Raw genomic sequence first — 25,477 nt, 5'->3', positions numbered from 1 at the left:
CAGTGGTACAAGAGGATGTGGTGCTGGTCCTTCAAGAGTCACTCTCAACTTATCTGTCTATAAAGCCTATATATATTGCATATATATAAATCAGTCTTCGAGTATTTTACTACACTTCAGTATGTTATTCTTATTAAGTAGGGGTAATTTTTTAGGATTCTATACTTCTCCTAAGTCTCTGAGAAGCTGACACCTTGTACTTCTGGAGACTCCAGGTAGGTTGCAGTTCTGGAAAATGGTGGCGCTGGAGACGAAATGGTTCCTGGTGATTTCACATTTAATTCTTCACCTTAATTCCTAATTCTTTTGCAGTTAACATGCATCTTTTCTTCTCCACATGTTTTTGACTGACCCACTGAGCATTTTGCTGTCCAATGGTTATGCATTAACTTTGCAATTTCTAGTATTGTATTAGTTTTGAATATTTCTCATGGGCATTTAATAATTTTTGACTTTCAGTCTGAGTTAAATCTCTTTTTTGGCTCATTTTATCTGTAAAAGAAAATCTGCTTAATAATTATGCACACCTGAATATAAGCCATTTTTCACTTCCAGCCTTCATTAATAATTTTATATAAATTCTAAATATTTAAATACAAGATTAATAGTAGTTATAAAGACTGATGTCGTTTGGAATTGGTAAAATGTGCTTGGAAAAAAATATTACTCATCTAAACAACATTACTCATCTAAAACCAGTTACAATTAATAAGATAGTCCAAACTAGTCAGCAGGGTAAAAATGTGTAAAGATAAAATACTTAAAGATAAACCTTTCAAAAATGTGTACGGTTTTATCAAGGCCTGAAAAAAGTCTTAGGTGAGAAATTGCACTTAATTAATGCTATTACTAAACTGTAATTAAAAAATAAATTAATTAAATGTATAAATAAATCCTTGTGCAGTAATCCTTGTGAGTGACTGGAAGAGTCACTCACTCTCAATGTACTCCACAAAGTGGTTTCATTTTAATTAATTCGATTTTTTTATGTATGATGGTACATCAAAATAATAAATAATAAATTGCTCCTTAGGTGACAAAAAAGGATTGTTTGTGCCTCTGTCTTGGAAAAGTCATGGAAATTCAGTGGTCAAAATGTGTGGGACCCTTTCAGAAGTGACAAGGCTGCTTTTGACTTAAATGTAGCAATAGAGGCTTTTTAAATAATTAATTATATGAATTTGTAGAGTAAACAAAGAGTCAAAACATTTTCTGTTGTTGTTTTTGTTGCAGATGGAATTGTATTTCTCATTCTGTATTTGGAATTTCAGGGATTAACTGCGAGTTGCTGCCCTGTGAGGTCATTAATCCATGTGATAACGGGGCAGAGTGTGTGGAGGAAGCTGATCCTGTCCTCTTCCCTCTGGGTTTCCAGTGCCGATGTCGCCAGGGTTTCACAGGGCCCCGCTGTGAGATCAACATAGACGAGTGCAGCTCCAACCCCTGTCTACACGGCTTCTGTTACGACGGTAAATACTGTAGTTCTCAGCCTTGAACTCCCAAACTCTAAACGTTTCCCTTCAGTCTCATTAGCACACTGATACTCTAGAAAGCCAAGGCAAAGGCACTGTTGGTTTATGCCTTTGACAGTGTTAGCCGTGACTTAGTTTTATAAGCAGTTTTATGAGACCCAAGTTACTCCATTCAGTATGACCAGGCCACAGTTGCTTTGTTGTGCTTTGGTGTGTCTTGCTCCAGCTGTGAGCGAGGATCTGTAAGGCATAAATGCTGCTTTGTAATTTGAATAATGGATGATAATGAGTTAAATCTCTTTTTTGGCTCATTTTATCTGTAAAAGAAAATCTGCTTAATAATTATGCACACCTGAATATAAGCCATTTTTCACTTCCAGCCTTCATTAATAATTTTATATAAATTCTAAATATTTAAATACAAGATTAATAGTAGTTATAAAGATTGATGTCGTTTGGAATTGGTAAAATGTGCTTGGAAAAAAATATTACTCATCTAAACAACATTACTCATCTAAAACCAGTTACAATTAATAAGATAGTCCAAACTAGTCAGCAGGGTAAAAATGTGTAAAGATAAAATACTTAAAGATAAACCTTTCAAAAATGTGTACGGTTTTATCAAGGCCTGAAAAAAGTCTTAGGTGAGAAATTGCACTTAATTAATGCTATTACTAAACTGTAATTAAAAAATAAATTAATTAAATGTATAAATAAATCCTTGTGCAGTAATCCTTGTGAGTGACTGGAAGAGTCACTCACTCTCAATGTACTCCACAAAGTGGTTTCATTTTAATTAATTCGATTTTTTTATGTATGATGGTACATCAAAATAATAAATAATAAATTGCTCCTTAGGTGACAAAAAAGGATTGTTTGTGCCTCTGTCTTGGAAAAGTCATGGAAATTCAGTGGTCAAAATGTGTGGGACCCTTTCAGAAGTGACAAGGCTGCTTTTGACTTAAATGTAGCAATAGAGGCTTTTTAAATAATTAATTATATGAATTTGTAGAGTAAACAAAGAGTCAAAACATTTTCTGTTGTTGTTTTTGTTGCAGATGGAATTGTATTTCTCATTCTGTATTTGGAATTTCAGGGATTAACTGCGAGTTGCTGCCCTGTGAGGTCATTAATCCATGTGATAACGGGGCAGAGTGTGTGGAGGAAGCTGATCCTGTCCTCTTCCCTCTGGGTTTCCAGTGCCGATGTCGCCAGGGTTTCACAGGGCCCCGCTGTGAGATCAACATAGACGAGTGCAGCTCCAACCCCTGTCTACACGGCTTCTGTTACGACGGTAAATACTGTAGTTCTCAGCCTTGAACTCCCAAACTCTAAACGTTTCCCTTCAGTCTCATTAGCACACTGATACTCTAGAAAGCCAAGGCAAAGGCACTGTTGGTTTATGCCTTTGACAGTGTTAGCCGTGACTTAGTTTTATAAGCAGTTTTATGAGACCCAAGTTACTCCATTCAGTATGACCAGGCCACAGTTGCTTTGTTGTGCTTTGGTGTGTCTTGCTCCAGCTGTGAGCGAGGATCTGTAAGGCATAAATGCTGCTTTGTAATTTGAATAATGGATGATAAATGACAGAGTTAATACAATCAAAGCCCAAGGCAGGGTGTTGTTCTCCCTCAGCAATCCAATAAGCTGTTTTTTGCCCTTTTGTGTTGCATCTTCTGTATAAATCATTGCAAAAGCCGTAGATCAAATATATGTTGTCAGTTAGGGAATACAGATTGCAAAGCACAAAATAGGCCTTTGCAATAAAGTATGCTGTTGTATATGTAGGCTAAATGATCAGTTATTGCATACAACCCTCTAACCAATGGCAGTTAGGCAAAGTGTTTAGGAAACCTGTTTGAAAACAGTCTTTATTATTGCATATAAAACTTACACCTTCACATTTAAGACATATATATATAGCAAAAGGCCTTTAAAATGAGTCACAGAAGATGTTTTCCAGTTGGCAGTATTTTATTTGGGTGATAAAGATTCAATTCCATATAGCATAAAGGTGGATGTCATTGCAGTGACACCGAGAGGAAGACAAACCTTGACTTTGATAACTGCTTAAGATTTTACAGTTTGTTTAAAAGAGGCTGTAAATCGTCCCCTAAAAGTAGCAGAAAACACTTTCAAATTCAGTATGTGTTGTCCAGTGTCCTTTTGTCTAAATACTTTTGCTATCAACTTGCTAAACATCCTGCTTTAGGTTTGAACATTGCAGGATTCTGATGAATAGGCTTTAATGCTTCCGTTTTGAAGTTATCCAGTTTTCCAGAAGTCTTTGGAGTAAGCTAAAACCTCTCAAATTCAAGATGTAAGCTGTCATTGTAATTTCTTTTTATTTCATTTTGTTGTATTTATTTATTTATTTGTTTGTTTGTTTGTTTGTTTGTTCCCGCAGCAACAATCATTTGAGTTTAATAAGCAGGGTTCTCACAGTCTTGGAAAATTGGGTTATATGAGGGATTTTAATTGTGTAATTTATAGATCTGGAAAAAGTCACAGAAGTTAATACAATTTTTACAATGATTTTTTTTCTAGTTATTTCAACCTCTAAAATATTTTATAGGGTAGAAATTGCTTTTAGTGAATAAAAATAAAATAAACTAGAAGAGTCATCTAAATTCATTGGTAATATAAAGTTCATAAAGAACAATTATTGAAACTTCTGGAATTATGGAATTTCAGTTTAAGTACTTCATTTATTTCATTTTAACCTATATAAAAACGTTTGAAAATGAGCAGCTTTGTTATTACAACAGAAGTACCAGATAAATCCTTTGAAAATAATTTCTGAATATTGTTGGCAATAGGGGCACTTGGAATCAAAAAGGGAAATTAGAGCTTTAACTGAGACTATAGTCATATTAATCTGTTAAAGATAATTTCAAGCAGTGTGGTGATTTTACAGATGACGAATATAAGAGCATCATAAAACAGAAACCCCAGGCAGTAGACCAGTAATCAGTAACTTTTGAATGCAGTACATGCTGGCATCTCTGTGTTCGACATATATTAAGCATTTGTTCATATACTAATGTAGCTAAAGACTTCATTTTCGTCTGAGTGTACATAATTTTAAAGATATTTTTTTGTAATTACTGTTCATGTCTTTGTGTGAAACTTTTAGTTCACCCAAAAATGAAAATTTGCTGAAAATCTACTCACCCTCTGGCCATCCAAGATGTAGATGAGTTTGTTCCTTCCAAAAAGATGTGGAGAAATTTAGCATTACATCACCTTCTCACCAGTAGATCTTCTGCAGTGAATGGGTGCCGTCAGAAAGAGTCCAAACAGCTGAAAAAAAAAAAGCATCACAATAATCCGCACAACTCCAGTTCATCGATTAAAATCTTTTGAAGCAAAAGTGTGTGTAAGAAACAAATCCATCATTAAGGTGTTTTTAACTTCAATAATATTCAATAATATATCTCATCTGAAGCAGGAGAGGAATCAAGTACCATTTACAAGCTAAAACAGTTCTAAACAAATATGTCAGAGGATTTTGATGTGAGAAGACAACAGAAGACGGACTTTTTCACTGGAGGAAGCATTATTATGGACTTGTAATTTGGCAAGAAACAAAGGTTCAAAGATAAAATGTCTTAATGATGAATTGTTTATTACATGAGGAAATAACTACTAAGTGTAACTTTAATGCATGAAACTCACTTCACAGTTTTGATATGCATATTAACATGCTGTGGTACACTGAATTGTGCTGTAATGCAATATTACTGTATGCTATATTGTGCTTTGCTAACTTATACTATACATGTACCTTACTTCTAATTTCTTGCCATTTAGCAGATGCTTTTTATCCAAACCGACATGTAGTTCACTAATTGCACTCCCAGAGCAACCTGCAGTTAAGTACTATGCTCTGAGGTAAAATGGTGACAGAAATGAAGGACAATTTTGTAACCAGGCAACCAAGTATTCCTCGTCCACCACTTGGATTCAAACCTGCAGCCACTTTGTCTTGTCTACCAACATCTCCAATTCCTACAATCTCCGTCAGACAAAGTTTACTTGTTTACTTTCTCCCAGAGTGCACCAGCAAAAAGAGCCCCACACATGCAGTCCCTCAGGGCCTGTCTACAATATATGAAGTGTGCGATCTGCTGTGTTTGTGTGGGGAGAGAGTGAGAGAGCAAGGTGTATCTTTTGAGAAGCTGGTGTGAGTAATACGGGTGCCACTCTGGACCCTGAGCATTTAATGAGAGTAATCGTGGGTACATGAACAAAGACAGAGTGGCAGCATAGATTACGTGGTAAATCTAAGGGATAATGAAGAATCCTGGGACTCGGCGCAGGCCTTGTAATAAATTTGCGGCTGTAAGGACCCACAATTACCTCTATCGCAGGCTGCTGTTTTGCAGCAGAAAGGCAGGGGATGCATTTCTTCTCAACGCCGTTAATGATTAAAGGCTTGTGGAATGGGTCATTAGGTTTCAGAAGTCAGATGCAACGTAAAGACCGTGGACAGCGACACTCTTGTAGCATTTGTAAAAGAGACACAAACACACATTTTACATTTAATTGGACACACTGTGTTTCCAGCTGCTGGGGTGAATATAAACGACCACAGAATTGCACAAGCAGAGAAAATCAATTTTACTGATAAGCTTAGGAACAATGGTTTACAGACAAAAGAGAGAATATGATGAGAATATGATAAGTCTTTTGACTTCTGTGGCTGTGGAGGGTGTAAAAACGAGGTGTTTGTAGATCTTAAAAAAATTAAGCCACAGATTGAATGTCTTAAGTGTCTTTAAACGTCTTAAGTGCTTAAAATGTCAAGTTGCCATCTCTTAAAATCTGAAAATCTAAAGGTAATTTGTATATATGCACAGCATTTGTTCTATGCAAGTTGTTTATTCTAATTGGTTTATAATTGTTTATTATGTGTGTCATCCCACATTTCCTACAAGAAATGCACATGGATATTGACATTGCAAAAATATCATAGGTGGTTAGCTAACTGTGCTAGGGATGCTAACAAAATAAAATTATACATTTTTTATGAAGTTCAGAAGTGACAGTAAAGCCATTTAAAATATTACAGAAGATTTCTATTTCAAATAAATGCTGTTGTTTTGACATTTATGTCCATCAAAGAATCCTGAAAAATTGTATCAATTTCCACAAAAATATTAAGCTGCACAACTGTTTTCAATACCTGGGAATGGAATACATTAAATATTTTGAAATAGAAAAGAGTTATGTTAAATTGTAGTAATATTTGACAACATTGTTTTACAGTATTTTTGATCAAATAAAAATGTAAAAAATTTGTTACGAATGATTGTAAAATTGGGTTGAGTGATTTTTATTGCTTGCTATGAACTGTGCACTGGCATCTGCTTTACAAGGTTTAATTTCATAACCAGCCCTGAAAATGTTGCCCAAGATAAATATTGTACCTACAACGTCATTGAATGATGAAGTTCGTAAGCACGTCATTGCGATTTTACTTTTTTACTTATTTCTGTAAATGTTTCTTATGCGTTTCTAAAATAGGAAACTGTATTTCATCGATTCTATAGTGAATTCTCCTGTCTCCTTGTGTGTTTCCTGCTGCAGCTGTGGATGGTTTTTACTGCTTGTGTAACCCTGGTTACGCTGGATTAAGATGTGAGCAGGACATCAATGACTGTGTCAGCAACATGTGTGAAAACAACTCGACTTGTGTGGACCTCCATCTGGTAAGGACAATTAATCTTCAACTAACTATTAGTTTCCATAGACAGAAAGAACAACAGCAGTTCTTAGAATAATACATATGGGAACTACGTATAATAACCTCTAATGTGTTGTAACATCTGTTGTTAAATGATTATTGTTCTTTGTGCAAGGCAATTAATAATATATAAATCATTCCTTGGGCCACCTGAGATATTACGTAACCGGCACAGAACAAATAATGTATAGGCCTATTGTAACCATGCTGTTCTTCTCCACACACTTCTGCAGTTATTTCAGTCTGATTATTTTTAAAACTTTAATATATTTAATAATTCAAAATATACCATGAAATATATTTTAGCTTATATTTAGATAATCATGTTTAACAGTGGAATTCTATGGGAAGATCACTAGTAGTTCCTGCAGGCTGACAAGGTAACGCTTTAGTATTTAGTGAGAGGCTAATGTATTTTTCACTTTAAAGCTAAAGTGCTACTAAGGAACTACTAGTGATCTGGACCATTATTTTAAAGTGAAAAACACGTTAACACCTCAGTAATTACTCACAAGAAAATTAATAAGTTATTTAACATATTTTATATTTTTATTATTATGCTCTGTTTAAGTTTGAACATCCATCCTTTAGTAAGAGTAGTAGTCACAATTTTAAAATGTAGCCGACTTATTTGGGGGATATCAAATTCATAAATTAGTTTCCACAAAGAACCCAATTGTTCACTTTTAAGACGTTACTGTTGTGATTAGTAATTAATTTGTTATTCTTTATTAACTGGTCATAGTTCACAAGTAGTTCTCAATGAGGATATTTTTATTTAATAATTATCAAATATCTAATAAGGAACTACCTTTGTCCTAAATTTGCTACTACTTACTGCTTAGTTAATCTTGCTTCTCGATTAGTTAATAGTATTAAGTTACGTGTTAATGTAGTACTACCTATTACTTCCTGCATAGTTACTTGTTAACAATGGACCATTATTCTAAAGTGTTAGCAATATTCGTTTTCATAATCTTTCATCTCCACATGTAATTTTTCCTTTTTGCTGGTGTAACTAAAGTTGTGGTGAAAAAACAATGTCTAAACCATATGTTCCATATTTTGACAATCCAATCAAACACAGTTTCACTTGGTAATATGTCACATTACTGAAGCTGAATATGTTCTATTATATTCTAACATATAACCGAGTGCAACATTATTAGTATAATTTTTCTATCACAGGCACTGTCATATCAGTCTGGACTTACTTGTTAACAATGGACCATTATTCTAAAGTGTTAGCAATATTCGTTTTCATAATCTTTCATCTCCACATGTAATTTTTCCTTTTTGCTGGTGTAACTAAAGTTGTGGTGAAAAAACAATGTCTAAACCATATGTTCCATATTTTGACAATCCAATCAAACCCAGTTTCACTTGGTAATATGTCACATTACTGAAGCTGAATATGTTCTATTATACATATAACCGAGTGCAACATTATTAATATAATTTTTCTATCACAGGCACTGTCATATCAGTCTGGACAAAAAGTCCCAAGTCTTTATTCTTTGAGTTGCAGTTTTGTTCTGTAGATTAAGCTTGTGTTACCTCACAATCTCTGAGAACAAAGAGAGGGGCAATGAGAGCAATCAGTGGCTCAGAAGCCTGTGTGACATGCAGTTGTTTGGCTCTCATCCCAAATCGGCTTTTCCTTCCCTTCAGCAAACCCACTCTAATGCAGCCAGAAAGAGAGATACCAGCCTCTGTGCTCTCATTTCACACTCTTTCACCCCTCCCCAGCCCTTTCTCTTCTTATTTATCTCACAGGCTTTCTCTTATTTTCCTCTATTTTTATTCCAGTAGCTCTCAGAACAGAACAGGAGGGCAAAAATAGTTTATCATTTATTCATGATGAATAATGCAACCCTAGGCCCCGGTTTCTGAATGGAGAATGCACTTGGGCTATTCACGGCATCCCTCGAAACCTAGAGGTGGGCGGATTGTAGGCTGCTGTCCTGTGGACAGAAATGCAGGCATGGATATTAGCCCTCTTGCATGCTGAGTTAATTAATGATTTGAGTAGCAATTTTGCATCAAGGAATGAGATCATCTCGGAGATGCATAGAGAGTAACCTTGACAAAAGATGATCCAATGTCTTTGCTATTGACAGATCAAGAAAAATGCATTTGATTGACTAGTTTTTGTGTTAAGGTGTCCACAACATGCATTTTTTTCTTCTCGCTATTATTAAGTTCATGCAAGACTTATGAGGTGGCTGCAGTCATCATGACAATCCATTCAAAACAAAATGACACACTCGAAAGTCTAGATAAATATTTGATCTTGCTTACAAATGTAAAGGAAGAGATTTAAAAGAAATATGGAGCAATTGTCATCTGACATGTTTACGGCTTGCAATAAAGTTTTAGAATAGCATCAATGTGCTAATAGCCTCTATATGCTCTATAACCACTCATGCAGTAGGGTCAACACATGAGTGCTTTAAAAGATTAAAAGATTGTTCTACTGTCACAGGTATGAAATCACTGATTGGGAAATGTTTAGCTACCATGTAATTGAGCTCTTAAATTCTATGTTTCCACGTGCTGATTATATAGCAAGGGATGTGGGACGGGGAGAGAGGGCCAGCCGTGGAAAGTCACATGAGCAGTGTTGGGCAAATTACTCTGAAAATGTAATTAAATTACTGATTACTGATTACTCCTTTTAAAAGTAACCATGTCACTGTTATGATTACTTTATTTCAAAAGTAATTAGTAATTAGTTACATTACTAGTTACTTTACTTTTTTTACGTTACCATGAAATTTATGAAATCCCATCATACACACTCCCAGTAATTAGTTGAATTACTAGCTACGTTAATTTTTTCTCCATGAAATTGATGAAATCCCAGCATACACGCTCCCGATAAATATTTGTTATTAAAGCATCAACATTCACAGAACACTGTTGTTTTTAACTAAAGCAAGCACAGGCTTCTGCGTACATGTTTGGCATGGCAAAATGCCAGCAAATAGCACTGCTTTTATAATCTCTAAAAAGCTGACATCTCAGTTCATCGCAATCTCACAAAGCTCTGTTATAACACAATGAATATATGCATAATGAAACTTTCATACTGTCTACAATTCGTGTGTTATAATGAGAGGATTCGTGGCCAAGCACATTTCAGCACTGCACTCCTGACTGGCCATTGCATTCCAGAAATCAACATTGCTCAACGCAGCAAACACGTTTTATAGCCTAAATAGAAACTCTGCCTACACTTGCGCCTGTTACTCGTTTTTTATTTTATATTAGTTCTTGTGGCTTTTGTGCAATAGATGAATAACAATTTATTTGTTTTAGACATTTTATATTTAGATATTTCTATTTTGCGGGAGTCCCGTGAATCATTTTATTATCCCGCATCCCGCACACACACGAGTGTCTATCCGCCCGCACCTGCACTCTGTTGCGTCGTGTCTCGTGGGAGAGCAGGTCTCTAATCCACTGGCACTGGACTCGACAGTGCATGTGCTACACCCTTTTTACAATCTAGATTATAAAACATTGCATTCTGTCAGCAATGTAATGCGGCAGTTACGTATTGTGACCTCGGCTTGTAACTATACTCTAATTACTATTTTGAAAATTATAATGCGTTAAATTACTCCGTTACTAAAAAAGTAATCAAATTACAGTAACGCGTTACTAAGTAATGCGCTACTGCCCAACACTGCACATGGGAGTGCATTACTTCCATCCAGTCATTAAATTAGATTGACCATCCTCTGTCTGTGAAAATGCAGATTCTGTCACGCTGGTTTGTCAACAGGAGTCTCCACCTGCCCAATCTGAAGGACAAACATAATAGGCAACAGAGCTAGGACGTGCTTATCTGATGCAAATCATCTTTCTTGGAATATTTGTGAAATTATTAAATTGATTGAATTTAGAGGCATGTGGAGAGAAGTGGTGACGTGGAGACATTTTTAATGTAGTTTTGCAACTTTTTAACTGTTTTCTTTGGGTTTGCTATATGATGGAGCAAATATTTTCCCCTCTCATTTCTTTCTTTTTCTTTTCATTTCTTTTTTTTTCTTTCTTTTTTCTTATATGATTGGACGGTGAAGGGGTCACTATTGTTTATATAGTTTTTAGATATATTTAAATATTTTTATGTATTTGTTGTGTTTTATGATAGATAGATAGATAGATAGATAGATAGATAGATAGATAGATAGATAGATAGATAGATAGATAGATAGATAGATAGATAGATAGATAGATAGATAGATAGATAGATAGATAGATAGATAGATAGATAGATAGATAGATAGATAGATAGATAGATAGATAGATAGATAGATAGATAGATAGATAGATAGATAGATAGATAGATAGATAGATAGATAGATAGATAGATAGATAGATAGATAGATAGATAGATAGATAGATTAAAGACATTATATAAAGGTTAGAAATTTATTTGCATTTCAGTGAGTGAAATAAGTATTTGATCCCCTACTAACCAGCAAGAATTCTGGCTCCCACAGATTGGTTATGTGCCCGTGTGGAATAATAAACCTACCATAAAAATTACAGACCCTTCATTTCTTTGTAAGTAGGCAAAACGTACAAAATCAGCAGGGGATTAAATATTTTCCCCACTGTAGATAGATAGATAGATAGATAGATAGATAGATAGATAGATAGATAGATAGATAGATAGATAGATAGATAACTTAATATATTTATTTATTATTTTATTGTTCCGCATAAATGGCCATAATTTAGTTTATGACCATTTCCAAACCCGTTTTGCTACCTGTAAGACCCCCATGTAAAGATTTTGCATTTGATGATACAAAGCTGTGCTGCATTAATTAGGCTAGCGAGCGACAGGTTTGCTTTTGTGTTAAATAGCTTTTAATCTGCTTTATTCTTCATTAGTAGCTACTTCGCAATGTTTTCATGGTGTAATTAACTATTTTCTCAGAAGATCAATGACAATTTGATTCCTCCTGAGACAGTATATGAGCCCTTTAACATAGATTTACAAAGAGTTTGGTATTATATACTGTTTATTAATTTGGCTGACACCTTTATCCGAATCATCTTACATTTCATCAGTACACGTTCCCTGGGAATTAATCGATCATGGCATCAGTGGAGCTATAGGAACAAGACCTTGAGCCAATTACATAATTCCTCACTCTTTTCACTTCACATCTCAGCAGTGTTAAACAACCTCAAGACAACACTCTGTTTTATATCCCCATAGCACCTTTTTCTGAACTTGTCTTTGTTGAAGGGGCTGTTACAACATTCCCTTGAGCATAATGGTGTTGTGAAGTGTGCGTAATGGCCCCATGTCCTCTGTGTTCTCTTAAGACATAACAAATCACTCCATTTGTACACCACAGTCCATGTGTCCTCTGCTCATCTATTTGCTATATTCACTCCATCTTTTTTAAATTGTCAATATCCTTGATATAGTATCTTCCTTAACCCTAGACAATTGGCAATCCAATTTTCTCAGACATTTTTCACACGTTGTAGACTTTTAATCTCAATTAAGATGTATTCGCTTGTATGAAATGCATATACTGTGTGTATATATATATATATATATATATAGGTAGCTGATTTTTATAGTAATAGTACAAATCTGTTTTATTTTATATTTATTAATTATTTATTGTGAGTATCAGTTTGTACTAGAGTATATAATTTACTAAATAATATATACGATAGCAAACACTGCAATAAAATGTGACCAAATTAAGGACTTCAATAATACAAAAGGCTGTTTTATGTGTAGTTGTTTCATAATTGAGTTATAAATGTGCTGGCTTGCTCGTTTCCAGCAATGGTTTTGTAGTTTAAAAATTAATATGGTTCTATCTTTTGACTTTCAGTTCAGTAATGGTTTAAGATAATGTATAATATAAAACTATTTTTAAGTTAAGGTGACTACTTCAGCAATCTTATTACTTATTGTTACAATTATTAATTGTTATTTTGAAATATTTACAGTATAAGCAAATGGTTCTTGGAATTCCAATTAACTTTTTTGACCTTTTTTTTTTCATGTGATCTGTTTGCGGTTACTCATGTTTAGTGATTAATTTTGACAGCTCATTTGACTCATATTTACTCAGTTGTACACATTATTAAGTACTTATTTAATAATATTGCATGTATTCTGCCATAATTTTGAGTATGCTATTTCACTGTACTTTAGTATGTGGTATTACAGAACTACTTCAAAATATTCATCTTATTTTATGAATAGTTCTTGCTATTCATAGTTATTTAAAATCATTACTGTCACGCTCACGCTGGGAAGGAACGAGGAGACAAGGCGTAAACGAACACAACAGTCTTTTAATCCAACATCCAAGGGAATACACGGGGCACAGAAGCACAGGTAACACCAGGGTTGACGTACAATCTCGGACAAAGACAGACAGCACAGATTCAAACTTAAATGCAAGGGATAACAAACACAGGTGAACTGAATGACTAACTAAACTAAACGAGGACAGGAAAAAGACCATATAAGGAACACCAGGAACAAAGACAGGGGCAAAACACAACTAAACAGGTCCATAATCCTGACATATCGCCCCCCTCCCGGAAGGTGTGTCCTCGCACTGTATAAAAACAGAACACAACAGTGGGTGGGAACTAAGGAGGAGGTTCCGGAGGAGGACGGACACCCAGGAGGGGGCCGGCAGACAGAGTCCAGGGAGGAGACGATGGAGGGAGGAGCCAGGGAGGAGACAGGAGGGGCTTGGAGCAAGAGGAGTCCAGCTGGACCCAGGGCACAGCCATAATGTCGGCCCACGGTGGAACCGACAGAGGGAGGAGCCATGGAGGAGGAATGGCCGCCGACTCCAGGGGGCCAACCAACGGCGGCGGGGCAGGTGGTGGAGGAGCCCGAGGCGGAGACGATGAGCCAGGGCAACTGGGAGGATCCGGTAGGCCGCGGTGGAGCCGGAGCGACAGAGTACTGAGGCGGAGCCGAGGGGATGAAGGAGCCTGACGGAGCCTGACGGAGCCCGAGCGACGAGGCGAAGCCAGAGGAGTGGAGTCCCGAGGCGCGCTAGGAGCCATGGTGGAGCTGCTGGGTCCACGGGCCGAGGCGGAGTCTGGGGCTTAGAGGCTGGAGGCGGAGTCAAGGGAAACTCCAGCCACGACGACGCTGGAGGATGGCAGTCCCGCGGAGCTCGCGCTGCATAGATGGTGGGATGAGGGCGAGCAGATGGGCTGCCAGATGACAGCAGAGGAGGAGGCAGGATGGTGGTGCTAGCTAACACCCGGAACAGTCTTGTATGGTCCTTTGAGAGATCTGTCCCCCTGCTCCAGCAGGAGGAGGAGGAATTATGGGCGGGTGAAGGGATCCATAAGGGGAAACAAAAAAACTGAGAGAAAAAAACGGACTCTTGATCGGAAGCCCCTTCTTGACTGAACATGGGAACAGGATTGTGCTCTGGAGGAGCGGACACTTGAGAGCACTTTCTAGGAGCGGGCACTGGAGGGCGCTTTCTAGGAGCGGGCACTGCAGGGCGCTCTGGACTGGATTCGGGGGCTGGAACGCTCTCCTCTTCGTTTTGGCACCTTCGCCGCGCCATACTCCGCTCACCCTCAGCTGTGGTGCGGGGGGCGGAGCTCCTCTCCGCACTCACACCGTCCGTGGCACTCTCTCTCGTGGCAGGCATTGTTGAGCGACTTACAAATGAGGACAATAAAAGCAGTCAAAACTAACAAAAGAGCAACAATATATAAGTGCAACTGATAAGTCTCGGTTAGCCTAACGCAGTACACGTAGCAAGATAATATAATATAGTATCATCTTGCTATTATTATATATAATACATATATATATATTATACACACACACATATACACACACACGCACAAAGAAAAACAAGTAGATAGAATAGAAAAAATAGAAAGCTAGTGTCTGTTTGTCTTTTGTTGTTTTTTTTTTTAAATAAAAAAATCAAAAAAGAAGATAAATATAGATAAAGTAGAATTAAAATAGAATAGAACGTACATGAGTTAGAGTGTCAAATAAAGGTGGAACAGGTGTGTTTTTAGGTGTTTCTTGAAGATGGTTAAGGACTCAGCTGCTTGGATTGATTTGGGCAGGTCATTCCACCAGGAGGGAACAGTTAATGAAAAAGTCAGTGAAAGTGATCCTGGTTACCATATAAGGAACACCAGGAACAAAGACGGGCAAAACACAACTAAACAGGTCCATAATCCTGACAATTATATTATTTTAACATATATAAATTATTTTTTCATTGTAGTCTTGCCGAGCAGCAACTTACCGCACTATTATGCAGAAATTCATCTTGCATATAGTAGTTTCTAACTCATTCTATCACAATTATCTCTTTCCAAAAATAAGTTTTCTTGTGCAACTTCATGTGGAGACAGGAGCAAGCTTTCGAAATCCTTCTCACAGATTGCAATTTACTTCCTGGCAGTGTTTACGTAGTTATTTATTTACTTCTGTTAAAATAAAAATACACCGCACAACCCTGGGTTTCTCGGGAGAGCTACGATCCCAGCTGATGATTTAGCAGCCTCAATAAGATTATACTATCCTTAGCCAGGGGTGAAAAACAGAAGTCTTCTGGAGGCATCTGATCTATCACACCATGTCTGCATAGTCTTATGAATAAGGCCTGCGGTGCTCAAATTACATTAGGCAGAGCTTAACACTGTGTCTGCATCTGGATGAAGCACAGATTAGCATGCACTCCAGGATAAACCCTCAGGGCAGCCATGATGAAGAACTCTAACCATGCATTGACTGTGCAAACCTGCGCTCATTTTCTTTGCATGGGATGAGATTGAATAAACCTTTGCCATGCAAAATAACAGACAACAAACCACCTGCAGTGATTAATTTTCATAATGAAAACTTTAATGACAAAGTGGATGGGAGAGTCGCAGTAAACTCACCAAGATGGAAAGGACAGCACTTCTGAAGAAAAGAAGAAGATGCATTTACATTGTATCTTGTATTCGAGCATTAAGTAGAGAGCACAAATTAATTCACTTCAAGTGCCGTTCATTTCAGAGCATGGGGTGTAATTCTGAATATTTCTCTTTGAAATGTGTGGCTCATGCAGATTTGTTTAGTAATTTATGCCAAAATTAATAGTTTGCATGCCTTTAAAGACATGCCTGAATATCTGATGTGCAGTGGTGGGTAGTAGAGAGAGTGCATTTGCATAGCAGTGGTTGCTCTTCTGTAAAGATAACAACTTTGAAAACCATGCTAAATACATTTGGAGTTAATACCAGGTGGGTTGAGAGTTGAAGCTGCCCACAGATTGCCCTCAGTGCAAATTATAATATAAACCTCAACTACACGCCTTGTGTGTATGCTTTTGTTTGTTTTTTCCCCCCAGACTAAGAGAAAGGAATTGGAAGGTACATATAGATTTACTCGTTTGCTTGTTTCATGCTTCAAGAAGTGTCATCTGTTATTATTTTTAAATTCAAATATATTAGGACATTTTTTAAAACATGGACAAACGTTGAAAACAGTTGTGTTGTCTAATTTTGTGGAAAAATACATTTTTCATGATTCTTTGCATAGAAAATTCACAGGAACATAATTTATTTGAAATATAAATATTGTGTAATGTTATAAATGTAACTTTCGATCAATTTAAAAGTATTCTTGAATAAAAGTACACTAAAAATGATGGGTTATAAACAACCATTTCTGGGTTATTTGACAACCCAGCACTGAGTAAATATTGGACAGAACATGCTGAGTTATTTTGACATTACATTAACCCATTTGCTGGGTTGTTTTTTGACAGTGCTGGGTCAGTCAACCTGATATTGAAGGTTTTTCATTTTAAATAATGAAAATGCACTCTAAAATCTTTGTTATATATTCATATACAATATTTTTTTATCCAATGGCAAGTCAGTCTTTTACAATCATAAAATACTCAAAAACATTCAGTAAATGTTTTAGGACGTGACAGGAGCAGCAACAGCAGTCATTGGGAATCTGTGGGAAGAAAACTGGAATTAGTAAGCTGTTCCAGTTCATTAAATGACAATCTTATACATGCATGATTGAAAAGTTACATCAAAATCAGCTTCACCACGTGCCATCTCATGTCAGCCATTTAAGTTTGGGTTTCAACCCGTCAAACGACAGAAACGCTAGCATTCATAGCAGATGTTATCTGCGACGTACATGTAAACAAAAAAGATGAAATGTGAGCTGACCTTAATTTCATTCAGGATGTTTCCCCTAAGGAAGTTTTCTCTCAAGACAGAACACAAATGACCGCTGACAAACGTAACCAGTTTTAACTGGCTTGGCACAGTTTACCCAACATTGGGTTACACTGACCCAGCACTGGGTACACTCTAAAAAATTCAGGGTTGTTTCAACCCAACTTTGGGTCAAATATGGACTAACCCAACCGTTGGGTTAAAATTTTACATTAAATTTTAAATCCAAAAGTTGGGTTAGTCCATATTTGAACCAAAGTTGGGTTGAAACAACCCAGCATTTTTTATAGTGTAGGTATGTGAGGGGGTTCATCATTTGCATTGACAGTAAAAATGACCCAGCAGCTGAGTTACAAAAAAACTACCCAGCACCTGGGAAAAAATATTAAAAAATTATAGAATTTTGGATTAATTATTTCTTTAACACCACAGTGCTTTGCTATACTGTCATCTCTTACTCTGTTCTATTAATGTGAATGTTTTAATGAAGACATTTTCAGGTATGTCGAGTGATTGGTGACAGAATATGCTGTATTTATCTAGGTCAAGGCAAGGGTTAGATGAAAGTGTTACACCGTTGTGTATTATCTGATCATTTGCTGTCTTCATTTGCGTTACAGAGTTACGAGTGCCTCTGTCTACCCGGCTGGGTGGGGGAGTTCTGTCAATGGGAGACCGATGAATGTTCATCAAACCCCTGTAAAAACAATGCCACCTGTACAGACCTCCTCAACGCTTACAGGTGGGTTGCAAAAATACAGCTTGACGGAGCAAAGAAAATCTGGATGAATGGACAGGCTAGAGATGGGTCACATGGTCGACTAGTTTTTCCAGCAACCTTCCTGCTGATTAATGAGGTTGTTCAGTTTATGTATATTTATTAATCACTAAAATGTTGACTCTTTTAAAAAAAAAAAAAATCAAACCTCCTTTTACACATTCACCATTTTTTAATTCTCTCTCTGTTCTAGCCTATACTATTCTGGACAATGCTTCATTAAGATGAATATGTTGTTTTCCTCAGTTGTAAGCTACTTTGGATAAAAGTGTCTTCTAAATGAATAAATGTGACATAAACTTAACTTTAGCATAGAAGTTGCATCTGTAGGGCTTAAACATTGTGCACAACCCTGGGTTAACGTCTTTTTTCAAACGTTTATCCCTAGGTTTCAAACTTGTAATTTGGAAAAGGTTAGTAAATTAGAGTGAAAGAGGAGTGTAGTGTGACCTCATAAATATGTAAATAAGAATGTTAACCCAGGGTTTACAAATATACAGTGTGAAATCATGAAACATGACTACCCAGGATTAATTAACATTTACCATGGGTTAAGAATGACCCTTGATTAACAATTTAATGTGTGAAAATCACATTTAAATACATGAAATTAGTTAGAATTAGTTTTGAGGCTTTTAGTCCATGTGTGTCAGCTTTGAGGTCAACTCCTAAATATTGATGTAAATACACATTTAGCAGGGATGTGCATTTAAAATGTAAAAATTTTCTTATATTAAATATAGTGTATTGTTCTGTTTTTAAGATCTTATATCAAATTAACAGTAGTTCAAAATATAAAAATGTGATCTGCATTGTTATTCATATACTGGTATGTCCTGTTGGGATTGGATTAGCATCCCAACTAGTTGATAATAAAAATGTTGTTGCCAAACCCCTTAGACATAAAATATTTACTTGAAAAAAGAAAAAGAAAAAAGTTTGATTTTAAATTAATATTTCAATAATTTCCGGTGAGAGGTGACGAATGTGGAAGTGCAGTGGATAGAGCAAATCAAAACACCGGTCACTAATTAGAAGTACAAAACGAGGATTTGGAAAGAAAAATGTCGGAGGTTTCGATATAAGCCAAGAGGACACTGGTTTTCCTTTGCTGTAAACAAAACTCGCGAGACTAACATATTCTCGCTGGAGCTTACGCTACACCTACGTCCTACATCATCCGCTGGAACGCCACTCTCTTGTGAACTTGCATACGACAGTTAGTGGAAGCTAGAGATTAAGTTTTATAAAGTTTTTAATATGGATATTTTTCTTACACAGATACATTGCTTCGCTTCAGAAGGCCTTTATTTAAAAAAAAACATTATAACTGTATATTTTCATGCTTTTTCAAGTAAAGCAAATTTTGTCCACTAAAAACATTTCTGGTCATAGACAATGTTGAAGACGTTATTGTCAACATGCCTAAGTGGTAAATAAATAAATAAATAAATAAAACAAAGTTTTATAAAAATGTAGCTATATACACATTTTATTTAAATAATAACAAACATCAGGAAAAAATAGGAAACAATACCTTTGTTTTTCGTAAAGTTGTGTCGCTTACAATTAAAGTCCTTTTCTGATTTTATTGTTGTTTGCAACATTACTTGGCAATATTTTAAAGATATTATTTGTATTATTATTATTATTATGGTATTTTGCATGGTCGATTATTGGAGTAGTGTCACCCGGGTGGGAGTTTTAACTCCTATTCACTGGGAATAAAAATAAATGAATAAAAAAAAATCATTCAGTCGATGCAGAGACATATAGAGAGGGGGAATCCCCCATCTCCCCGCCTTCTGAATATTACTTATCATAACGTAACTACGTTATTTGGGCGGGTTTTATTTGGAAAAGCAGCTGATTTCTAGCATTCGAATAATTATGGATAAACCTAAAACCTATAAGAAGGATTGGAGATGAATTTAATTTACAAATAAGGTAGGAATGTGCATACTTTTAAATCGACACCTGCCACGGCGATTTCCTCTTTGAGTGTGTCTAAAAGTGATGGGGGGGGCTGGGATGGGGGTCTTAATATTATCACTCAGCATACCCGGTTAAAAAAAGTCACCGTTCGCCACTGATATATATGTGAGATAAACTGTTCAAAGATAACCCAAGTAAATACAAAATGCAGTTTTTAAATCATTATTTTATTTATTAAGGGACAAAAGCTGTCCAAACCTGCCTGGCCCTACGTGAAAAAGTCATTGCCCCCTAAATCTAATAACTGGTTGTGCCACCCTTTGGAGCAACAACTGCAATCAAGCGTTTGCGATAACTGGAAATGAGTCTTTCACATCACTGAGGAAGAATTTTGGCCCGCTCTTCTTTGCATAATTGTTTTAATTCAGCCACATTGGAGGGTTTTTGAGCATGAATGGACTATTTAAGGTCATGCCACAGCATCTCAGTCAGATTTAAGTCCGGACATTGACTCGGCCACTCCAAAACCTTAATTTTGTTGAGAGGTGGACTTGATGGTATGTCAGCTTTCTAAAATAATGTGCTTAATCACAGTTCTTTTATGATTAAACAGGAAGGGGCAATTAATTTTTCACGTAGGGCCAGGTAGGTTTGCACAGCTTTTTCCCTTAATAAATGAAATCATAATTTAAAAACTGCATTGCATTAACTTTGTGTAATAATAAAATTGGTTTGATGATCTGAATCTTTTAAGTGTGACAAATATGCAAAAAAAAAATAAACAGGAAGGGGGCAAAAACCTTTTCACTGCACTGTATATATATATTTGCTCGAAATAAACGTAATCAATCAAAAGCATACCGAGCCGAGGAAGAGACACTGTTTCTCAAGTGCTTTCCGCGAGCGCGATTCGAGACGGAGTGAAACATGGACAAATTCGTTTGCCGACACAGTTTTGCTTTGGGCCCCCAGAAGTCTAGGATCACCCCTGCATGTGGAGCACTTCTTATGATGGATTTATGCACTTTATTTTTGCTTCAAAATCTCGACCTCCATTCACTGCCATTATAAAGCTTGGAAGAGCCAGTACATTTTTAATATAACTCCGTTTGTATTCATCTGAAAGAAGAAAGGTATATTCACCTAGGATGGCTTCAGGGTGAGTAAATCATGGGGTAATTTAAATTTTTTTGTAAACTCTCCCTTTAAGTTAATTTTTCAATAATTTAACAAGACATTTGCATGTTCATGGTTCTCTAATATTGATAACAATTACAATAATAGAAATTATTATAATAATTATTAGTTGTTGTAGTAGTACAGTAGTATGTTTTAACTAATTATAAAAATAAAGACATTACAGTTGTACTGAAAAATAAATAATGAATATTTGATAATCATCCAATGAAATGAGCTGCATCGGACTATACAGCTATTTAATTAAATTGCTGCCTTTGATTTGATTATAGCATTAAGCTATATTGCGATTATCTTGCAGCCACATTTATTTATTTAAATTTTACATTCAATATAATTACTTATTAGCTGTTCGTCAACTCACGAACCCCCTGCAGTTCCCTCGTAAACTTCCAGGGGTTCATAAACCTGCATTTGGGAAACCCTGGACTATATGAAAAACAGCACTAAGTTTAGCCACCTATTCTCTTGTCACGCAGAGACAGACTGCACTTTCACAAATGTGTGAGATAATGAATTGCAGATGGCAGGTAAAACAAATTAATCAATCAATGGAGCACAGCAGGAGGAGGTTTCTCTCAATCAGTGACTCTCTTGAGGAAAAAGCTCCTGCTTCTGTTTCACCTAATGTGCAATCTTACTAAGGGCAGCGGAGGGAGGAAGAGAGAGAAAGAGGGAAGAAAATAGACTGAAAGGAGAGAGAGAGAGAATAGAGGATGGGTTTGAGATGGGGATTGGCAGCACGGCTGTAAGATCACTGCCACCAAGTGGAATATAGATACCTCCGGCACTCTCTGGGATTCTCTCTGGTAAATATAATCCCAGCTCGCCGCTCTGACCTCACAGTGTCCTACTTCCAGCTGTCTGGGATTTAATGCTTCTTAGACCAATAGTGCAATTAACCTATAAATCCCCTCAGCTGTCCAGAAATCTCCCAACAGTGATTCCGTTTTGGCTATGAATGGCAAAGTGAAGTAAAACAGTGTTTTGTTTGGAGTTTGATTAGCTTTTTGGAGATTTGTGGCTTATAATAGCCAATGTCTGTAAGATTTGCTGGTGTAGTCCACAATGAAGTGAAGTTGACAATATTAACTTTAACAGATAAACAGATTTGATTTTTGTGATATAATCTAAAACTTACTGGCTATTAAAAAAAAAAATACATACATAAAAAGAGACAATCCATTTTATATTCCTTGGCCTAATTTCCTGTTTCAACAGGAAATATATCAAATGGACTGAAAACTGTGCACGTCAAGCTATAAAGTGGCCTTTATGATTGAACTCAATGTATTTAAGTTGTTTTCTTATATTTTGTGTAAATAATTTACTGTATCTCATGGGCTGTTGTGTTTTTATTATGAGAATGATGGAAGATTTTAGAAATGTGCCCGATGATTTTCATTTGCATTTCTACCATATAATTATGACTCATTGCTCATTTTATTTTAATAACATCTGGAGGAATATCATGTCTAGCCTCTTTAAAATAGCTATTGTGTAGGTTTTGTCCCCCCTGAAATTAAGTAGAAGGTTTAATTTATAAGAGTTTAGTTCATGGCACGCATTGTAATCCTGGTCTAAAATGAACAAAAAGGGATTTTCAGAGACGTATGACATTCATTAGTGAAAAGCACCACAGGACTAAGCCAAATCGGAGTCTGCCCCTGGGGGAATTTGCTCTTATGCTACAAGGTCACTGTGTGCCAGGAGTGTCAGTTGGTCTGTACATTAATGAATATTTTAATAGCACAATATCATTTTCCTCTGTAATTTCACACAATGGAATTCCAAAGGATTTCAAGACTCTATTCTTTTCTGAGTTATGTCTTAAAGGGATAGACCAACCGAAAATGACAATTCTGTCATCATTTACACGCTCTCATGTTGTTCCAAACATGTATGTTCCAAAAACTTTGTCCTTAATTAAATATAAAAGGGTTTTGTTTTTGTTTTGTTTTTTTAAAGGATATCCTTGCTGAAATTTTCCAATAAAAAAAGTTAAATAAAGATTAAATGGTAAGTGGGACTGTGAAGTTCCAAAATTACGTTTTTAAAATTTCAATTTTAAATGAATGCAGTTCTGTTGAACTTTCTACTGCTGAAAAAATGTATCTAATTTCAAGCAGCACAGCACAGCTGTTGTCAACATTGATAATATAATGTTGACATTGACAACTAGAGTAATGGCTGTTAAAAATTTAGATTTGCAATCACAGGAATAAATTAAATTTTTAAATATATTAAATTAGAATACATTTATTTTAAATTCTAATATTATTTCACAATCTTATTGTTTTTTTTATTGTATTTTGACAACAAATGCAGCCTTGGTGACCATTAGAGACTTCTTTCAAAAGCATAAAAACAGATTTTTCTAAACCCAAACTTTTAAACAGTGTTGTAGCACAAAAGTGATATGGAGTACTTTCTGACTCTCTTTTATGGTGCATTTTTTGTCATTTTAAAGCTTCACACACTTTGGTCGTCATTCATGTTCGTTATACGGAAAAGAGTTGCCACAGTATTCATCAAAAATAATAAAAAGTCATGTCAGTTTGGAATTTCTTGACAAACAATGAACTTATGTGGAAATACTTCTTTTGCCTCATAGGTGTACATGTCCTCATGGCTGGACAGGCCTGGATTGTGGAGAGGATGTGAAGGAATGTTCTTCCTCTCCCTGCCTGAACGGTGCACATTGTGTGGAGTCTGACATCCCAGGGGAGTTTTCCTGCACCTGCCCGCCCTTCTTTACTGGCCTCCTCTGTGAACAGGCATACAACCCCTGCGACCTGCGGCATAACCCCTGCCTGCACAACTCTACCTGCCGTGCCAAGTCAGATGGAACCACCCTCTGTGTTTGCCCAGTTGGTGAGATATAGCATCCCAACTATATCCTACCTACTGAACCACCCACATGCTGGGTGAGATCTGTCATTCTCAGGGATTTATGTTTACACTTCCACAGCTTGTTTAAATTAATTTGCCTTCCACTGAGTTGGTTATTCAGGTAATATTATGCATTTCTTTCTGATTACATCTTTGCTAGATGCTTATTTTAGTCCACAATAAATGGGCTCCTATGGAAAACCTGCAAATATTTTTTAATTGTGACTTCCAGTAATGGAAAAGTCATGTTAATAAGTATAAACATTTAAAAAATGTGTTGTTAAAATTATTTTTTCTGTTTTTGTTTGAAAAAACATAATGGCTATTGCAGAATATTGCTCTTTAGAATTATTTCGTTTCGATTTTTTTATAAAGTAAATTTAGAAAAACATTTGGAGTATTTTTTATTCGTTAAATGTAAGTTTTTTTTGTTTGTTTTTTTAAGTAAAGGCCAGCGGCAGACAGTGAATTGATCATAGCCTATAGCCTATGTTTGATCAATTTAGCCTTCTCAAATCATTAGGACTTGCCTAAAATAAAATCTATATATAAAACAGTTCAAGTATTTCACAATGTTAGTTTAAAGGTTTTAACCTATATAAATGTGCGCTGTTAGACGCATATCCAATCGTTTGTGTGGAGAGTGGAAGTTGAAGCTCGCTCTGCAGGACATGGAGGCGCCAGCGCGATCACTTGCAATTTTTTCAGTGGATACGCCGTAATTTTTGCTCATAAAGGTAAGAGTAATACATCATTCTAAACTGTAAAGGGTCTAGCTTTATTTGTGTGCACTCACAATATCAACAAAACGTTATGCGTTTATAAAATAAAGAAAACAAACGCTTTCTGCCGTCTCTAAACTCAGCAATTTTTGTATGCGAAGAAAACAAAAATAACGACTTTATTCAACAATTCGTCTCCTCTGTGTCTCTTCGCATCACCGTAGCGCCATTTTGGAGAATAACCACTGAACACAAGCAGCGTACGCTCTTCTGTGTCAGCCGCGATGCACGGATGCGCTGTTTTCATTCAAATCAAAGCGTAAATACACGTAGAAAACGTATCCTTGTGTCCAGGGGCGGATTTAGTGAATTGGGGGCCCCAGGCAAAATATAGGAATGGGGCCCTATACATTTGCACACATTTTCCTAGATCAACCTTGAGGTTCCTTTTTTGTTGTGATGCTTGCTGCTGCACAATGGTGCCCCATAG

At 36.2% G+C, this 25,477-nt stretch overlaps 1 protein-coding gene across 1 annotated transcript in view; it reads left to right on the top strand.

The window, feature by feature from the left end:
* Positions 1-25,477, top strand: part of LOC107664247 (neurogenic locus Notch protein-like) — a gene marked incomplete at its 3' end in the record, with an annotated part of 181,907 nt that overhangs the window by 73,334 nt on the left and 83,096 nt on the right. Inside the window, exons 18-21 of the mRNA XM_016454770.1 lie at positions 1,272-1,469; positions 7,065-7,186; positions 18,084-18,205; positions 23,988-24,247. Coding sequence (XP_016310256.1) covers positions 1,272-1,469; positions 7,065-7,186; positions 18,084-18,205; positions 23,988-24,247 — 702 coding nt within the window. The remainder of the gene's footprint in view (positions 1-1,271; positions 1,470-7,064; positions 7,187-18,083; positions 18,206-23,987; positions 24,248-25,477) is intronic.

Source organism: Sinocyclocheilus anshuiensis, unplaced genomic scaffold, assembly GCF_001515605.1.
Source record: "Sinocyclocheilus anshuiensis isolate Anshui unplaced genomic scaffold, SAMN03320099.WGS_v1.1 scaffold425, whole genome shotgun sequence".
Classification (NCBI taxonomy): domain Eukaryota; kingdom Metazoa; phylum Chordata; class Actinopteri; order Cypriniformes; family Cyprinidae; genus Sinocyclocheilus; species Sinocyclocheilus anshuiensis.
This window is presented reverse-complemented; position numbering and strand designations above follow the sequence as displayed.